This window comes from Rhea pennata, chromosome 3, assembly GCF_028389875.1.
Source record: "Rhea pennata isolate bPtePen1 chromosome 3, bPtePen1.pri, whole genome shotgun sequence".
NCBI classification, from domain to species: Eukaryota; Metazoa; Chordata; class Aves; order Rheiformes; family Rheidae; genus Rhea; species Rhea pennata.
In genome coordinates this window covers 56,944,922-56,963,799 of record NC_084665.1, presented here as the reverse complement: position 1 = coordinate 56,963,799, position 18,878 = coordinate 56,944,922, and the positions used below count along the sequence as shown (strand labels likewise).

At 45.2% G+C, this 18,878-nt stretch overlaps 2 protein-coding genes across 2 annotated transcripts in view; one reads left to right on the top strand and one right to left on the bottom strand.

Annotated features, from left to right (window-relative positions):
* UST (uronyl 2-sulfotransferase) overlaps positions 1 to 11,808 on the bottom strand; it is a 176,031-nt gene extending 164,223 nt beyond the window's left edge. Inside the window, exon 1 of the mRNA XM_062572365.1 lies at positions 11,183 to 11,808. Within this exon, the coding sequence (XP_062428349.1) occupies positions 11,183 to 11,438 (256 nt within the window). The 5' untranslated portion in view covers positions 11,439 to 11,808. The remainder of the gene's footprint in view (positions 1 to 11,182) is intronic.
* On the top strand, positions 11,755 to 13,897 carry LOC134138854 (basic salivary proline-rich protein 1-like). Its single transcript, XM_062573055.1, has 2 exons — positions 11,755 to 11,761; positions 12,072 to 13,897. The coding sequence occupies exons 1-2, from the start codon at positions 11,755 to 11,757 to the stop codon at positions 13,895 to 13,897; spliced, it is 1,833 nt and encodes a 610-aa protein (XP_062429039.1).
* Positions 13,898 to 18,878: the final 4,981 nt, after the last annotated feature.

The following is an 18,878-nucleotide window of genomic DNA, read 5'->3' as shown; positions in this document are numbered from 1 at the left end:
ATGTCTCTCTTGCACTGGGAAGCCCAGAACTGGCACAGTACTCGAGATGAGGCCTCACCAAGGCTGAGGAGAGCGGCAAGATCTCCTCTGCACTTGCCCTAGTTGAACCTCAGGAGGTTCCTCTCTGCCCAGCTCTCCAGCCTGTCCAGGTCTCTCCGAATGGCAGCACAGAGGGTATCAGCCACTCCTCCCAGCTTGGTATCATTGGCAAACTTGCTGAAGAGGCACTCTATCCCCTCACCCAGCTCATTAATGAATAAATTGAACAGAATGGGACCCAGCACTGAGCCCTGGGGGATGCCACTAGCCACAGGCCTCCAACTACACTCCGTGCCATTGATGACAACACTCTGAGCTCTGCCTTTCAGCCAGTTCTCCATCCACCTCACTGTCTACTCATCCAACTTGCACTTCTTGAGCTTCTCTAGGAGGATGTTATGGGAGACAGTGTCAAAAGCCTTTCTGAAGTCGAGGTACACAACGTCCACTGCTCTCCCCTCATCTACCCAGCCAGTCATTCCATCAGATTGGTTAAGCAGGATTTCCCCTTGGTGAATCCATGCTGACTACTGCTGATCACCTTCTTTTCCTCCATATGCCTGGAGACGACACGGAGGATGAGCTGTTCCATCATCCTTCCACGTATTGAGGTGAGGCTAACTGGCCTGTAGTTTCCTGGGTCCTCCTTCTTTGCCCTTTTTGAAGACTAGAATGACTTTAGCTTTCTTCCAGTCGTCAGGCACCTCTCCTGTACTTTCTTCCAGTCATGAGGCACCTCTCCCATACACCTTTCAAAGATGATGGACAGCAGCCTGTATTTTGCTGTTGCATTTTGCTTTCGACTCTTAACAATGTGTAATTCCTCCTTCGGACAGTGGTCTACGAACGACTACAGTTTGACAAAAACAAAAAACAAAAAACAAAAAAAAAACAAGAACACCTAACCAACTGCTAGAAGCTTTAAATTCATTAGATAGGGAGCACCACTGCCCTGGAAGTTGTTCAGTGATTTCCAAATTGAGCAAAAATTGGAAACCATGAGTCAAATCTCTTGGATTAGTAGCTTTTGATCTTGCTGCTGTTCTCCCCTCTCAAAGATTTACCATTTCTTCACAATTTGGTGGCTCTGTTGTACAAGTACAAGGTTATGTTGGCTCCCTTCTGGAACAGATAAACTGAACTGAACCAGCCATTCACTTGATCAGTAAAGGATTTTAAAATGAACGTTCTCGGGGACACTGAAACATACTTCTTTGGTATAGTGAAGGTGCACTGCTTCTTTACTCAAACCGGCAAGGGTCCCAAAATCTCTGTCCTAGTCTCGTGATGACTTCTACCCTGAATATTAAATGTGATAAGAGAAAAACTTTGGCAAACATTCAAATGTCTATTTCTAAAGCATGAGTACAAAAAAAGAATAGTACAAACTCACTTATTGTGCTTTCACTTTTACAAAGCAATACGTATCTATTTTTCACACAACAGGGTCTGCTTCCCTCACTGCAGCTATAAAGGGCAAGGGGGTAAAATAAATTTCAGTCAAATAATTGCTCTCCACTTCCTATCCACCCCTCGATTCTCAAAACATCCTCTAACCCAGATTCTGAAACAAAGAAAAACAAATGCCTCGTTATATAAACATAAGTTATGTTTGAAAAATCTACTTGCCTGCTCACCAACGATGGGGAAACTTTCCTTGGTGAAAAGTCATGTGTCAACATTTTCCACAGCTTTCTCTTGAAAGTTAAATACATATATATAAGACAACAAAAAAATACCCAAGTTTTTGAGTGGATTTGAGCCACTGCTGCACTGGTCAGATCAGATTTTATGAACAAGCAACTCCACTGACCAGGGAAAGAAGGCAGAAGTTAAGGCAGCAGCAAGGTACTCAAGCCCTGTGCTCCTTTTCAAGTTAATGGCAACAGGCAATAGACAATTGGCATCTCTGAAAAAGACTGATCCTACTTGCATTAGACATCTATCACAAGCTGTAATGAAGTGGAAGTGATTCTCTCTCCTCATTGAGAAGAGGGGAAACCTAGATAACTACCTTAGTGCAGATACCTTACTGAGTATATAAAGTTTTGGATATGAATCTCAACCTTACATCAAAATTCAGAGAGGCACTTAATTCTCATAATTTCCAAGGGATTCTCAGCCCTTTCTTGCCTCGTCATAAGAATGACCATATACTCTGGACCCTTGTAAATTCTGGTTCCTCATCTTACTGCTCCCAAAGTGAAATAATACAAACCTGGGGGCTGGAGGAACCTCCCTTCTCCTCTCCCCCTTACTGCCCCTATTTTTCAGTAAAGGCCATAAAATTAGAACCAGCTGTATAGTAGAACTCCATTGTAGACCATAAAATTAGAACTGGTCCTTAAAAGTTATCTGTCCTGAATAACAGCGTGGTAGTTTATTTTCTTAAGTGTGTTCATACAAACCCACACAAACATACAGTGCAGCTATTCACTCATCTGGCTGCACTTCATAAAAGCGGAGATACACAGCATGCTGCAATACAACACAGCGCTCACAGGGGGTCATCAGCAGGTGCAAACTCAGAACACTCAAAAAAACTATAAATAGATCTTTTTCCCCAGTCCAAAATGAAGTAGTAAACTCTTATAACCTATTTGCAAAATTATCTTTGCACAGGGTAACAGCTACTAGACCAAAATAACCACCAGCACTCTTACGGTCACAAGAGTAAGACGTTAACATAGATAAAAGTAAGATAAGAAATACAGAGTCCTCCTTTTAGGTTCTTATGTGCCAAAAATTTAGATATGAAAATCTGGGCTGAATCTCTCTTAAAAAACACCCAAGAGACTTCAGTACCTCCAGTTTCTTGCTTAACATGAAAGTGATTAGAAACTCTCTTTTGTGATTAAAAATGGGATCACAAGAAGAAAGAACCAAGTCCCAGCTGGAAACAAGAGGTAGAACAGAATACCAGGAAAGTGTAATAGATATGAAAAATAAATGAGTCATTCATTTTCTTTTAACCCAGTTGTGCTTTTTTCCTCTTTCAAGCTTTTGTGTCTTTGGATCTTGTTATATTGCATCTGTTTAAATTTCACAATATTCTCATCCAAAATCAAGTCACTTCATTATATCTGCATCATATGTCATACAAATGTTGACAATGTAGACCTATATTTAAATACTAAATGAAAAACTGATGTCCTTTCTTCCACTCTCACTGCTGATTCTGGAATTCACAGTCATGAGCAATGAATTTCAAAATAAAGTGCTATTTTTATCAGGAATCAGTAGAACAGAGCTAGCACAGGTAGCAAAAGAGGAATCTCAGATCATTTACTGGATTAAAAATAAAAACAAAAAACAAAAAAAAAAAAAAAGAGAGTCTTTATTTTCCCCATAGGGTTTTATGTGTTGAAACTTTTGTATGAGTTACTTATGCTTGCAAGCTTCCCTTTTTGGCAGCCTTTAACACTTATTGTTCTTTGTCAAGCCCCAAGTAAAAGTAATTTTCCTCCTGCCTAATTTCATATGAAAATATGAGAACAAGTCCATCAATCGCTTCCTCTCCTATGACAGCTACAATTTGTTTTGGCTGAATATTCTCTGATTGAGCCTGAAGTGCTTGCCCTACTCACTTGAGGTGAAAGATACTTCAAAAAATTGTAATTTTTCACCTGATTTTGTAAACGAAGTCTAAGCAGTGCCACTAGAAACAAGAAGCAAGTGACCCACTTACATTTTCCTATATTGAAATCTTTGATATGAGAACATATATGCAAACCCCTTAGAAACTGATGCCTTTTGATCAGACCTTGGAGTTCAATTATAGCAGTAATTTCTGAAGTAAAACTGCATAAAAATCACAGAGTTAAACTCTAGTGACAGCTTTAAAAGAAAAGTGAAGTAGCAGGAGCACTGACTTTGCCTAGCCTACACAGGAGCTCCACTCTAGCACTCACTATCTGCCTCATCTGTTTTGATACAGCCAAAATCCCTCAGTGACAAGAGGATTTATCACCAAAATCTTTTTCCCTTAAGTGTTTCTATGGCTATCATCATTGTAAAATCTGAGAATATGATTCTATACTACATATTTATTTTCATAATGCCCTTTGAGGAAAAGAGTATTAAATGAAGAGAGAACACACAACTTCCAAGTCACATGAGCTTTGACAGAGCAGGGGACTGAAGCCTCCCTCATTTCGAAGTCCGAGCATAGCATCCCATTTAACCAGGAGACTGTTCCTCTTACAGGTGCATATACCATACTACCGTATAATCTGATACTAATACAAAACTAAGCACATTTTTGGAAAAGCTATAATAATACTCTCCTCATGTTGAGAAGTTAGTTAATCCTTTCAAAGTCACAGATAAAGTCAACAATATGAAATATAGAAAAATATACATAAGTGCATATATACAATGCCTGACATATAAGCTGGAGTTAGGTTTCAAAAGCAGACAATAGATCCCTGAACAATTACTGTCCAATTTTCCAAATATATTTAGAGTATCATCATGACACATTCACACAGCCTGAAATATTTTCTGTTATCACTTCACTGTATGTAGTGTTACATGGCCAGTAAGGATAACGTAGCCCAGTAACAAGAGTTTCTCAAAGAAAAAGCCTCAAGTCACAGAATCGCAGAATGGCTGAGGTTGGAAGGGACCTCCAGAGATCATCTATCTCCATGCTCAAGCAGGGTCACCTAGAGCCTGTCAGACAGGATCGTGTCCAGGCAGGTTTTGAATATCTCCAGAGAAGAAGACTTCACAACCTTTCTGGGCAACCTGTTCCAGTGCTCTGTCACCCTCACAGTAAAGAACTTTTTCCTCACATTCAGATGGAACCTCCTGTGTCTCAGTTTGTTCCCATTGCCTCTCGTCCTGTGGCTGGGCACTTCTGAAAAGAGCCTGGCCCCAAGTCAGTCATGAAACCAGAAGCGTTCTCTTTCTCCTTGAGGGGAGACAGCATAGTGCAATACGTAGAGCACTGTTACTCTTACAACTGGACAATCTGTGAATGATAAGCAAGTCATGCAGACTTTTAAGGAAGTCTCTTTGAGATAAGATATATTTTTTGTTTTCCGAACAAGCTCATTTAAAACTTGACAGCTTGGTAAGGTATGTTAAACTCCAAACACATTCTACTTCAAAAGAAAATACCTAGCACATTTTCAATATCAAAACAAGGAAGTCAAAAGAGGACAGAAAGGTCAATTCAGAAAGATATAGCTACAGACTTGTCATTTTGATTCAGACTATCTCTTTTCAAGGCTGTAAGGAGAAGCTTCTCTACTGAATTCTCAGTTCCCTGAAATGTTAATGAACTAAAAATGAAGTAAATCTAAAGTGCAATGTATTCTTAAATAATTCACTGATAAGCCAACCAAAAATCAAAATACTTTAAAGCACTGAAGAGCTATTTTGAGAATACTACAAATCATTGAAAAGAAAAAAAAAAAAGTCAGTAAGAAGGTAACCAGAGCCTTGGTACAAACATATTCCTTTAAGAAATAGATACTGTGTAAATACTGTATATTAAACAGTCCTTAGACCAGACTCTGTTTCACACACACCTGAAGGGCCTTCAAAGATGAAAAATCACATTCAGGATCCATGTGCAGAACAAAACTGGATGTGACAATTCTTTCTGATCACGTTACCTTTGGCCAGATTAGAGCTATTTACCTGTGATGAAGCATTCTAGATGCTTTTATTGTTTTAAAAAGCTTGTTGTGCTTTCCAACACTTCCAATATAAACACAGTATTACAAGCAAAAAAAAAAAAAGTTGCTAGTTTTTTTCCCTCCTACAGTTCAGGCACAAAAGCATACCATACACTGACAGTCACTTTTATTATTTCCCTTGGATAGTCAGTTTTCCTTTTCTGCTCCTCTTTTAAGATGGTAACAGGAAGGAGAAAGAAACTTAAAAAAAAAAAAAAAAAAAAAAAAAAAAAAAAAAAAAACCACCCTACTGTAATAAAGCCAATTCATCCCACCCCAATTAAAAAAAAAAAAAAAAAGTTTTGCTTTGGGTTTAGTTTAAAATATTTTGAAGAGTTTTGTTAAAGTGTCCTTAAAAATTCAACCAAAATTTCTTTCTGCTTCTTCCATTTGACAAAATTATGGCTATATTCCCTAATGTGTCCAAGATAAACGTAACTGTGTAACTGTTGTTGTGACAACTTTAAGCCTACTGAGTACATCTCCTGGCCAAACTACTTGAGAACTTGCAATGAAGAGTGAGTCTAGGGAGCAATTTAGAGATTGTTTGAAGAGCACAACTGGCCATTTCAGTCTTTTGTCTCACATCAGGAAGTGCATAGGACAAGCAGCTTCCACATGCAATCAAACCCTTGACATCAGCCATGTACTTGTTGGCCATCTCCCAGGGAGCTCAATGGGGAAATGGCTTAATTGACAAGAGCAATACCACAAAAAAAATGCACTGTGAATACTGAAGATCAAAAGATTTATTTTTTATTAGCCATTAGAGGGTTGCTACCAATGCTTGGAAATACTCGTTTCTGTATTTTGAAGCGTGTATACTTCATAAGCTAAAGCAAAGCAAAGTAAGGCAACTTAAGAATACCGTGGTCTAAGGGGAATGGAGAACCGGTGCCCTCCCCTAAACCCACAGGACTGGACAAGATTTATGAGTGCTGTCTTACACATCTTACAGGAGATCCTTCTTACTTCCTTCAACTGTTGGAGTTGATCTTTGATTAAGGAGCCAGTATTACCTTGGCAGAATTAGAAAGTAAAACCTCATAGATGTTGTGTAAGTCCCAATTCTCCAGCTTATTACTGAAAATTGGCAAGACTTAAACTTTCTTATCTTTTGGATCCCACAGATTGTCCAGGATTGGTTTGCCCCCCTAAACAGCAAATCTAAGCCCACTGGAAACAGGCTTGTTTTACTAGTTTTCACAGATTATTTAGATATTAACCACAAATGTCCATGACCCCAAGGATTATACACTGAAAAACAGTGCTCTAGAGCTATCCTAAAGGCATTACAACAGTGCAGATTTAGAGCCATGTTCTTGTGAACCACAGTCAGAATGGACAGCAGAAACCGACAGCTTTCCACAGACCTTTCCACTGAACTAATACGAACTTGAAGTCAACAAAGGATAATATGCAACCCTTAGGAGACCAGCAAATATGAAGCTGTGCTATTTCTCTTCCCACGTTCCTATTTTGCAAAAAAGAAAAGATTGCAATGCAAAAGGGGAAATACTGCATGTAGTTGCTTGCTTCTCCTGCAAGCTGCCAGAACTTTTTTCCAAAAGATTCTCCCCAATCTGTGTGGCAATTGGGCAAAACAAGAGATTCTTGAACAAGAAACCACAGAAGCTGGCCCAGGAAAAAAAGTTACTTATAATAATCTAAATATTCTGAAAATACAGTCATCTTTGCCCCCTCTCAAAGAAAAGTTTTAGGCAAAGCAAAAAAAAAAGATTTGCTTTAACCTGCAAATCTTCACTGTTAATTCGTTTGAAAATAAACTTATTCCTCCTCCTCTACACTGCATGATGCGGGTCTAAGAACAAAAATTAAAGTTATTCAACCCCATTGCTTTCTCACAGCCTGTATTTTCTTTTACGCACACACCTGCCTGATGCAGGTGTGCCTTCTCTCCTAATTTCTATTGAAGTTCTGGTATTGTTACTTACAAACATTCTTTCGGGTTCTGAGGTAAAAAATATCCAAGCATTCCCTTCAGAGTAACATAACTAACCACGAACAATGCAGTGAAACTTGCAACACAAATAAAAATAAAGCCAGACAAGACCCCCCACATCATGAAGGCCGCAAAGTAATTAAACAGAGATATCAATTTTCCCTTTGGTCTGTTCTTTTTTGGTTCTCGCAGCTTTAAATACAACAAGGGTGGCTGTAAAAGTCACACACTGGAACCATGATTTGCAAACTAACTGTTTCTTTCTGTTTGGGGATTTAAATTTTCACACCATAAATTGTGGCTTGGAATGCCTGGAAGGAAAGAGTTGCCTGTTCACTGGATCTGTAGCTTCAGGGGAAAAAATGTTTAATATTTTTTAATATCATGAAACTTGACCCGTCAATCTAAAACACACATGCACATATGTAGGGCTTCAGTCATTAGCAGCGTAGGATGCCTAACACCTACTCTTCCAAACACTTGCGTTAGTCCCCTGGAAGACAGCCAGACTACCTGGTTACATAGCTGTTCAGGTGCTTAAGTAATCAACTGTGACCATTCTAATGCAAACATGAAAACTCTTTCAGTTTTAGATCACTTTAATTCACTTTCAAAATTAGATGTTTATAGGTGCACAATTTGCAAACCTTGCCAGCTGGATAGCCGAAGGAGTATGCCACCATTCTTGCAAAACCTGCACCCAGTACAAAAAAAAATTTTAACAATGTCAATCAACTATGTGGATCACCTTTGACAGCCCAAGTGATCCTGTACACCAAGAAAGTGTAAAATTACTTTCAGAAAGTAACATACAAATATGTACCACTGCAATGAGGCAAAACACGTTCCATTTATTTGTACAGGCAGCAGCACAGGTTGCTCATTGGGGAGATCACACAATTAGGACTCGAGCCACAAGGACTCTGCTTCCTGCTCAACCATCAGCCTGTTGCAGGATGTTAGACTAATCCTTGCCTTCTCATCACCCCAGGTGGCCCAGGTACAAAGATGAAACTTCTATATTAACTGGTATGTAAAACGCAGAAGTTCATTGATGGCTGAATATTAACAGATATCTATTTACTGAGGAATGTCGGTGTTCAGAATCCATTTTCAACGAATATGGCACTCCTTCCTCATGGGCTCATGACATTTAGACACATACGGTAAGGTTCTGCTGAACTTGCTGAGCATGTCTCAAAAATGATCCAATCCAAATGATTCAACTGGTGACCCAATCATCTCGATCCAGTGGCTTCCCAGGTGTTTGATTTGCAGACCTTTGAAGGTCTTTGAAGGAATTTGAAGATTTTCCTGCAGAGACACAACTACTGGCTACCAGTATTAAAACAGTAGATTCAAGTTTTATTTCCAGGATCCCTCAAAAGCAGTCAAAAGACCACAAACTGAGAAGCTATGTAACCCTGTATTTCTCCGATTCTATTCCTAGATTAGCCAAGAAACATTCATCCTTGATGAAAACTAAAAATAAAAAATTGGCATCAACCTTGCTCTTAGAAAATAGAGATATGTGCTTGACACAGTTAAAAGGTCAATCAACTGTAAGCAAAATCTACTTCTACCTCAGTGGAAAATTTGTCAATGTCCTCTTCAATAGAGGAATTCCTGCATAATTTAACATGAAAGGAAGAGAAAAAATAAGTCAGTAAAAAAGAAGCCAAAAATGCAATACACTGTTGTCTTTGGGAAGTAATATTTAAAAAGTTTTTCTCCTGTTCTCACTAGAATTTGCATATATGTTTTTCTCCATTTATACTAGAATTAAAGAATTCTGAAACTCCCCCAAAGCAGAGAAATTAAATCAGGTTGCAGAGGACCTTGTCCAGCTGACTTTTGAATACCTACAAGGATATTCAAACCTCTCTGAGCAACCTATTCTAGTGTTTAACCACCTTCATGTTGATTTTTTATTTCCTAACAACTCATTGGAATTTCCCTTTTTGCAACTTGTGTCTCTTCCCTCTTGTCCTATTGCTATGCATCTCTCAGAACAACTTGGCAATGCGTTCTTCATAGTCTCTCATTAGTTAGCTGAATATATAGGATTATTTTCCTTTAAAGAAAAGCAACACACACACAGATGCACACATATACACACACCTAGAGCCATATTCCCAAAATGTTCATTAAATACACATAGACGCATGTTTTCAGCTTATTTTTCTTCAAATACTGCATTTTAGTTTGCAACTTAACACCACTTCTTATGGATTGTCCTTCTGCAGTGCGTAACACTAAACGCTTGTCTTCACAGGCACGTAACACAGAGTAGCTGAAGTGATAAAAACTCAGATTGTTCTGCAATAATCTTCCCACACAGAAAAACCCTTAGTTTTTGTTCCCTGTTTGGCTAGTCCTGTCAATCTGAGGTACTTACACAGACTCTGGTTTTTGCCACTTCCTTGTTCATCAGGGAAGTAGAGTTTACCAGTGTGGAAATGCAACACAAAGAGAAACCACGTGCAACCTAGTGGATGTGGGACTGCCTCTGGGGAGGTCCACAATCTGAGGACGAGGACCACAGAGCGCCGCACATGCCTGCAGCTCCCTCTGGATGCCCACCTGGGCACCTGGCTCAAGGTCACGCAGGCTGTAACGAAGCACCATAGTGAACTCAAGCATTCAAGCATCGCTGCTCAGACCCTGCTCGGATGCACTTCTCTCAAGAAGCAAATCAGTTGTATCTTAAGGGACACTTTGTTCACAAATACGTTACGTATTTAAAATACTTGTATTGAGATGTGAACATATTTTACAGCTGCATCTTCTGTCATGCACGGAGACGACAGTAGTGCCATTTGTAATCCCTTTTCCCTCCTACTGCCTACTGCACGGCTCTTACGTACATTTGAAGGTAGCACAGAAGTGCAGATACAACTTGTTATGCCTGAACTTCCACGTTTTGTAACCTGCGGGCAGTAAGTGTAGCTTTCACCTTGACTTCCAAACTCAGGTCTGAACTGACAGCAAGATGTAGCTCGTAAACCGAGCTCTGCTCACGATCAGCAGGCGAACAAAGAGACATCCCTAGCCATAAATCTGTTCCGGATTTAAGGGAGAGCCTTAAGGGAACCCTACCTTACGCCAAAATTAACTTCTGAGGAAAAACGCACTCCCACAACCCATTTCCCCGAGAAACTGTCTCCACAAGCTCGGCTTCCCCACTTCAAACGGGCTGGCGATGTCAGACCGAGCCCGGGCCGTCTCCAGTTCTCGCACCTCCCGCCGGCACCGCGGAAACGCGGGGCCCGGGGAGGCAGGAGCCTCCCCCCCCCGCCCCGCCGTACACCTCCTCGAAAGCGGAATAATTCCTAAAAAATGCGCTGGAGGGGAGAGGCAGGGGGGAGAGGGAGAGAAGCGAAACGGAAACCGCGGGGAGCTCCTCACGGCCGCGGGGGGCCGCGGCAGCGGGCCGCCCCCCGCAGCAGCCCCGGCGCCGCCACAAGCCGCCGCCGCGCCGCGCCGCCCTTACCCAGATAGTGCCGCAGGTCCAGCAGAAAGTGCGGGGCCCCCCCGTTGAGCTGGTAGAAGAGGGAGCCCAGGCAGAAGAGCAGCAGGGCGGCCATACAGCAGCCGTAGTCGCGCAGCGAGAGCAGCGGCAGCTGCGAGAGGCGCCGCCGCCGCTTCCAGCCCCCGCCCTGGCCCGGGCCCCCTCCCGCCGGCGGGGCCGCGGGCGGCCGGGGCGCCGGGCAGTCCCCAGCGCCGCCGGGCTGCTGCTTCTTCTTCATCCTCCCCTTCGCCTTCGCCGCCGGGTCACAGAGCCCGCCGCGGAGAGCGCATCCTCCATCCGGCTGCCCGCGAGGGGAAACTTCCCGGCAGCTCAGGGGGCCCGTCCCGTCCCCATCGCCGCCCGCCCCGGCCCTGCTGCAGCCGAGAGTCGCCGGTGCTGCGGCGGCTGCGGAGCGGCGCTAAGGGGAGGGGAAGGCGGAGGAGGTGGTCACCATCCCGCTCCCTGGGGCTTCGCCTCTCCTCCTCCGCCGCCGCCGACGCGCTCGCGCTCCCTCTCTCCGCTCGGCCTCTCGCTCCGGTGTCAAGTTACAGCCAATGCACCGTCGGCGAGCGCCCGCAGCCCGCGGCGCCTTGAGCGTGCCGCCCGGACGCGCCGCCGCCGCCCCCGGCCCGCCCCGGCCCCGCTGCCGCCCGCCCCCCTCTCCTCCCGGCGCGGCGCGGCGCAGCCCGGCCCGGCCCGGCCTGGCCCGGCCCCGCGGCCCCCGCGACGCCTCCGTTGCCTCCGCGCGAGCGACCCCTGCGGGCGCCGCCGGGCGCCGCCGCCGCCCGTGGCCGCCCTCGGCGGCCCCAACGGCCGCCAGCCCCACACCAGGACCCCAGCCCCAACGGCCACTCGCCCCCATGGCCACTAGCCCCACACCAGGACCCCAGCCCCAACGGCCACTCGTCCCCATGGCCACCAGCCACACACCAGGACCCCAGCCCCAACGGCCACTCGCCCCAACGGCCGCCAGCCCCACACCAGGACCCCAGCCCCAACGGCCACTCGCCCCCATGGCCACCAGCCCCACACCAGGACCCCAGCCCCAATGGCCACTCGCCCCCATGGCCACCAGCCCCACACCAGGACCCCAGCCCCAACGGCCACTCACCCCAGCGGCCACCAGCCCCACACCAGGACCCCAGCCCCAACGGCCACTCGCCCCCATGGCCACCAGCCCCACACCAGGACCCCAGCCCCAACGGCCGCTGGCCCCAGCAGCCACCGGCCCCACACCAGGACCCCAGCCCCAACGGCCACTCACCCCAGCGGCCACCGGCCCCACACCAGGACCCCAGCCCCAACGGCCGCTGGCCCCCATGGCCACCGGCCCCACACCAGGACCCCAGCCCCAACGGCCACTCGCCCCAACGGCCGCCAGCCCCACACCAGGACCCCAGCCCCAACGGCCACTCGCCCCCATGGCCACCAGCCCCACACCAGGACCCCAGCCCCAACGGCCACTCGCCCCAGCGGCCACCAGCCCCACACCAGGACCCCAGCCCCAACGGCCACTCGCCCCAGCGGCCACCGGCCCCACACCAGGACCCCAGCCCCAACGGCCGCTGGCCCCCATGGCCACCAGCCCCACACCAGGACCCCAGCCCCAACGGCCACTCGCCCCAGCAGCCACCGGCCCCACACCAGGACCCCAGCCCCAACGGCCACTCGCCCCCATGGCCACTAGCCCCACACCAGGACCCCAGCCCCAACGGCCACTCGCCCCCATGGCCACCAGCCCCACACCAGGACCCCAGCCCCAACGGCCACTCACCCCAGCGGCCACCGGCCCCACACCAGGACCCCAGCCCCAACGGCCACTCGCCCCAACGGCCGCCAGCCCCACACCAGGACCCCAGCCCCAACGGCCACTCGCCCCCATGGCCACCAGCCCCACACCAGGACCCCAGCCCCAATGGCCACTCGCCCCCATGGCCACCAGCCCCACACCAGGACCCCAGCCCCAACGGCCACTCACCCCAGCGGCCACCAGCCCCACACCAGGACCCCAGCCCCAACGGCCGCTGGCCCCAGCAGCCACCGGCCCCACACCAGGACCCCAGCCCCAACGGCCACTCACCCCAGCGGCCACCGGCCCCACACCAGGACCCCAGCCCCAACGGCCGCTGGCCCCCATGGCCACCGGCCCCACACCAGGACCCCAGCCCCAACGGCCACTCGCCCCAACGGCCGCCAGCCCCACACCAGGACCCCAGCCCCAACGGCCACTCGCCCCCATGGCCACCAGCCCCACACCAGGACCCCAGCCCCAACGGCCACTCGCCCCAGCGGCCACCAGCCCCACACCAGGACCCCAGCCCCAACGGCCACTCGCCCCAGCGGCCACCGGCCCCACACCAGGACCCCAGCCCCAACGGCCGCTGGCCCCCATGGCCACCAGCCCCACACCAGGACCCCAGCCCCAACGGCCACTCGCCCCAGCAGCCACCGGCCCCACACCAGGACCCCAGCCCCAACGACCGCTGGCCCCAACAGCCACTCGCCCCAGCGGCCACCGGCCCCACACCAGGACCCCAGCCCCAACGACCGCTGGCCCCAACGGCCACTCACCCCAGCAGCCACCGGCCCCACACCAGGACCCCAGCCCTAACGGCCGCTGGCCCCAGCAGCCACTCACCCCAACAGCCGCCAGCCCCACACCAGGACCCCAGCACCAGCAGCTGCCAGCCCCAGTAGCCACTTGCCCCAACGGCTGTGGCCCCACCAGGACCCCAGCCCCAACGGCCGCCAGCCCCAATGGCCACTGGCCCCACCAGGACCCCAGCCCTGATGGCCGCGGGCCCCAATGGCCACCAGCCCCACCAGGACCCCAGCCCTAATGCCCCCTGGCCCCAGTGGCCCTCTGCCCTCAGCCTCACCAGGGCTCCAGCCCCAACGGCAGCTGGCCACTGGCCCGCCCAGACCCCCGGTCGTCCACTGACCCTCGCCCTGGGGCCCGAAAGGCCAGCACTGCACCTACATGCCTTTGTTAGGGCCACTGATGTCTTTGTTGCTGCGACTGGCAGCAATAGAAAGGCAACTTAGCATTACGGTGTCATAGATGAATCCAGCACAGCATTAAGAATCGGCACTTTTGTTTTAGCGTGACTTTGTTCGTTGTGAGGGAAAAGAGGGATGGCTCTTCTCATTGCAGCTTTACTGGGATAGTTAATGCGGGACTGTTGTCTACTGGAGGCAAGGCTTTAGACCAGTAAGGAAATTCCAAAATTAAGATGGTTGCTTCTGCAACCTTAGTTTGACCTCCTTGTGCATATGGGTTATGATACAGTCTCTAATTGAACGATCATGTTGGTTTTCCTAGAAAACTACTGCTTTCTACAATGCATAGGATGGATGGTATTCACTCAGCGCTGAGCTATTTAATGTCTCCATCCTCTTTATACAACATATGTCCCCAATATGTCCGGATGGCTTCTTTAGAACTATTCTTGTCCTTAGGCATTGTCTGAAGTAGAAATACATTTCTTTCCACGTCATGGCTGCATTACCAGTACAACAATGGAGGCTTTAATACAGTATTGCCATCAGCTCACTGTTTCATTTTATGGACCTTGTGGAAAGGGCTTCCTCGAGATCTAGCCAAGCAAGTTCTGTGCATTGTGGTTTGGGAGAAATATAGGAAATCATGACCAAAGTGCAACTTGCCAGGTCAGAAACTAAAAAGCAATTACTCCTTTCGTTCTTAGGCTTTTAAAATGCATTCTGATTTAGGGGGCCTGACTCACAACTTTTAGGCACTTTGCAGCTGGAAATTCTACTTGGTAGACAGGAGTCAGATGTTTTTGCCACTTACATTGGAAGGCTTGGGTGAATGCCTGAATCTTACCTCTGCTGTTGGCTTAGTATTGTTGCCAGCATTCAGCAGTAAAGGGCATTTGCTGAAACGCAGGAGTTGTTAACTTTTTAGTGTGAACAAAACTACAGAGCTAGAATGTGAGAATAAATAACAAGTGACCAATCCCGTTGGATACTTGATAAAAAATATCTGCATACTGGCTAAAAGATCAGACGTTCTTAGGTAGTTTGGAGATGAATCTCTTAAGTTTAGGTACAGAGCTTTTTGACATTGTAGAGGCCTTTCAAAATCTTACACAAAACCTGTAGCCAAGAGAAAGTTAAGAATAACTCCTCATTTTTGAAAAGGAGAAAACAAAAGTAATATGATGTAAAACTTAATTCTATTTTCTATTTTGGGCTAGTGTTTAACCTCTCCCTCCTCCCCCCAAAAAAAGACAGTGAAGCATAAATCCTTGTGACTGCAGTTCACTTTAAAAAGAACTATTCAATAATCATAACCAGATAAAGTCGTAACTATATATGCACATACTGCACAGTAGAACTATAACTTCTTAATTCTCATGAATGTCAGTTTGAAACTCAAAGTATTGGGGGACTTATTTAACTTGCTGCCATGGATTTTTTACCTTTTTATTATTATTTTTTTTTTTGAATACTAACCTACCTACCAAATACCAAATTGCTTATAATGACCACACTGCAGATTCATTTAACAGTGCTAGTTTCTGTTGCAAATGAGAAACAGGTATGCACTTACACTGCATGTTTGAGAAAAATGGATGCCTTGACAAAAAGACAGACAACATCTGTAAGGTGCATCAATAAATCTTTATTTTTCTAGTTGCAAAGAATGTCTTTGATCTCCACGAATAAATTTTGAAAGAGAAAAAAAAAAGACAGATCTATCAATGGAGCAAGATTTAAGTGGGAATACTACACATCTGAGAAAGTTCTTGCCTAACTTCCAGGCGTCAGCAGGTAAAAAATTCTCTTGGAAGGAAGAAGAAATAGAAACCTTTGTTGCTGGAACATTAAACCAAATATTTTTTAAAATATCTAGATTCACTGGAAAATTAGTTCCTTTCATACATATGAACTATCACACTTACATTATTGTGTTAATTGAAATGCCTAAAACTAAACTAAGACAACAAGCAGGAAAATAATTATTATTTACTTTATATTGTAGCTTGATATAGTGCAACTATTTTTATCTCTGTTTCTAATTCTCTGTTACTCATCTACTTCAGTCAAAACAGTATGTTTTTCCATGCACAAATACAGCAGTAAAAACATATATAATCTTAAAATTATTGTGTTTCCATTCACAAAAAATACCAAAGAATGCAAAACACAAAACCCACATTAAAGGAGTTTTAAGGTTGAAAAGTCAAGCAGTGATGCTTTAGGATAAAGCAAAGGTAAGATTTTCAAACAAACTTGTTTTGACTTCTAGTCCATATGATTTACGGTTTATAATTTAATTAAATGATTGTGTTATCTTGCTCACAGGACTGCTTCCTTGTACAGTATATGGAACAGACACTATTCACTCAATGTGCAGCTTTTCCATTTATTTTTAATCTCTTTTTTCAACATATGTCCTCGGGCTTTGTTTAAACCTATTTAAATCCTACCTGTAATACAGAATTATTAATGCCATAGTGGTTTTTTTACAGCATTTGTTGCTACAGTATGTTGAGCATTTGATGAATGTTTATGAATTACTTATATGATATGTAGCTAATATCACCTGGATGATAGGGAAACGTTACTGTTGCTCATTTTTGCAACAGGAAGATTTAGTTTCTAACATAGCCAAAACACCAACTTTTCCTCAGTCTTAGAAACATCTGAACATCTTTTGCTGAATTTTCTAAATAAATTTTAATTAAGCAAAATTCCCCAGCTGGAAACAGTTATTTTGCAAAGGTATAAGCAACTAGAAAAAAGATAAGATACAACCTGGGCACTAATTTTCATGAAACAGTGAGGATGAAGGAAATTCAGATGCAAGGCTTCACTGAAATAAAGGTTCACTGATTTAACAGAATAGCATCATCCAATGTCATCTGAAAAGCACCCATCAAAGATTGCAGCTTTGGATTTCTCCAGTACTTTCTCTGATTCAGAAAAGGCTGAGAGCATAATAGAGTAATTAATGGCAACTGTGCAGCCTTCATTTTGCTTTGTTCATCAACAGTTGATAATTTGATGGAGATCAAATAAGAGTGCTCTGCAGTTTTCATTTCATGCACCCAGAATGCTTGCAAATTTCATCTTCCTTGCTTGAGCTGGAATTTCAGCTCTGTGCTGGCTGGTTGTATTAATTTTCATCTCTGGACAAAGATTCAGGAATATATCCTAGGGGAAAATATTGCAGGAGATGTGTTAAGACAGAGAGATGAGTGGCAGTCTGCAGCTCATATGCCGGGTAGAAACAAGTTGGTGTCACTGATGGAACAGATCAATTCCAGAGAAGTTATTTGTGTTTTGTAATTATAATGCTATTTTAAATTACAAGAGGATGTTCTATCAATACCACTTGGAGAGTAATAGGATTTATCAGAAGAGTTTTATATTCATCTCTTGGCAGTGTTAGCTGTCTCCAGAAATGGACTACCCATAGGACAATCCTAGCTCTTGATATCACTGCTTTTATTTATTTGTTTATCAGAGAATGAGTAATGCGAATTAAAACAGTACACTCATTTTTAATCAGCTAGAGTTGAATATCATTCAGAAGTGGCAATGGAAGCTGAGGTACAAGAGGATGTTACACAAGTAATTTTCATGATAACTAATTATTTTCCTTTGGAAAAAAGAAAAAGAAAACAGAACTCGCAACTGAATTCAATTTGATTCTGTGTCTAATTATTGCATAAGTCTGCAGAAAGTACTAATAGAAAGGCAGAAGTTTCCATGTATAAACATGAGTTTTCACACAGCAGACCATTAAGAACTACATTTATTTAGGCAATTAACAGAATAACACCATATGATGTACTGGATGGATTTAGACACGTTGAAGACAGAGGCAGTCACATGGGAAAAATACAGTACAAGAGTTAATTAGGTATCAATTAAAATGCATAGTTAGACACTTATGTCTAAATCCAAGAAACGCAAAATTATGTTAGAAACACTCAGCTACCTCCAGAATAGCTGGTGCTTACGTGCAACATGATGCAGAGCTATGCCTTTGTAATACCAGGGAGCAGCAGAGAAAGGTTAGCATGGTGCTCTCGACAGGATGAATCATTTTGGGCAGAGCGCCATCCTGGCATTGTTAGACCTCTTCCAGTCTCAGAATTATTTTAGTACACTGCATAGTATACATTACACAGGTATAACCTTAGGTAGGGAGCGAAGATAATGCATTGATGTTCCCTTCACAGCGGGATGGAACAGACTGTTGCAGAAAGCAATCTAATTCAGACAGTAGGAAACCTCAGTCCATAATTCAGGACCCACATCTCTGAAACTACTCCCCAGATTAAAAGTCTTTGCCAATTTTCTGCTAATAAAAACTGCTGTTATTTTATCAAATAAGGCAGACTTGTACCCCAGGTCTCTTTGCCTTCTTTTCTCATGCAAAATAGGACAACTTTAATAGCAGGGATCAGGAGCATTATTCCCAGAATATATCATAACTTATCAGTTAGTGTCTTCAGAAGTCAAACACCCTCAGGTGGGAGAGAGATTAAACTTTGAATTTTCAGTCTCCTTTAGTGCTGCTTCTACAGCACAAAAGGGAGAATGTTTTCATGGCATCTAGTCTAGAGGTGTACCAACAGCACCCATCAGACTGGGCCCTGGAGGTGCTGTGAGTGGCAAAGTGATGGAGTTACCCATCGTG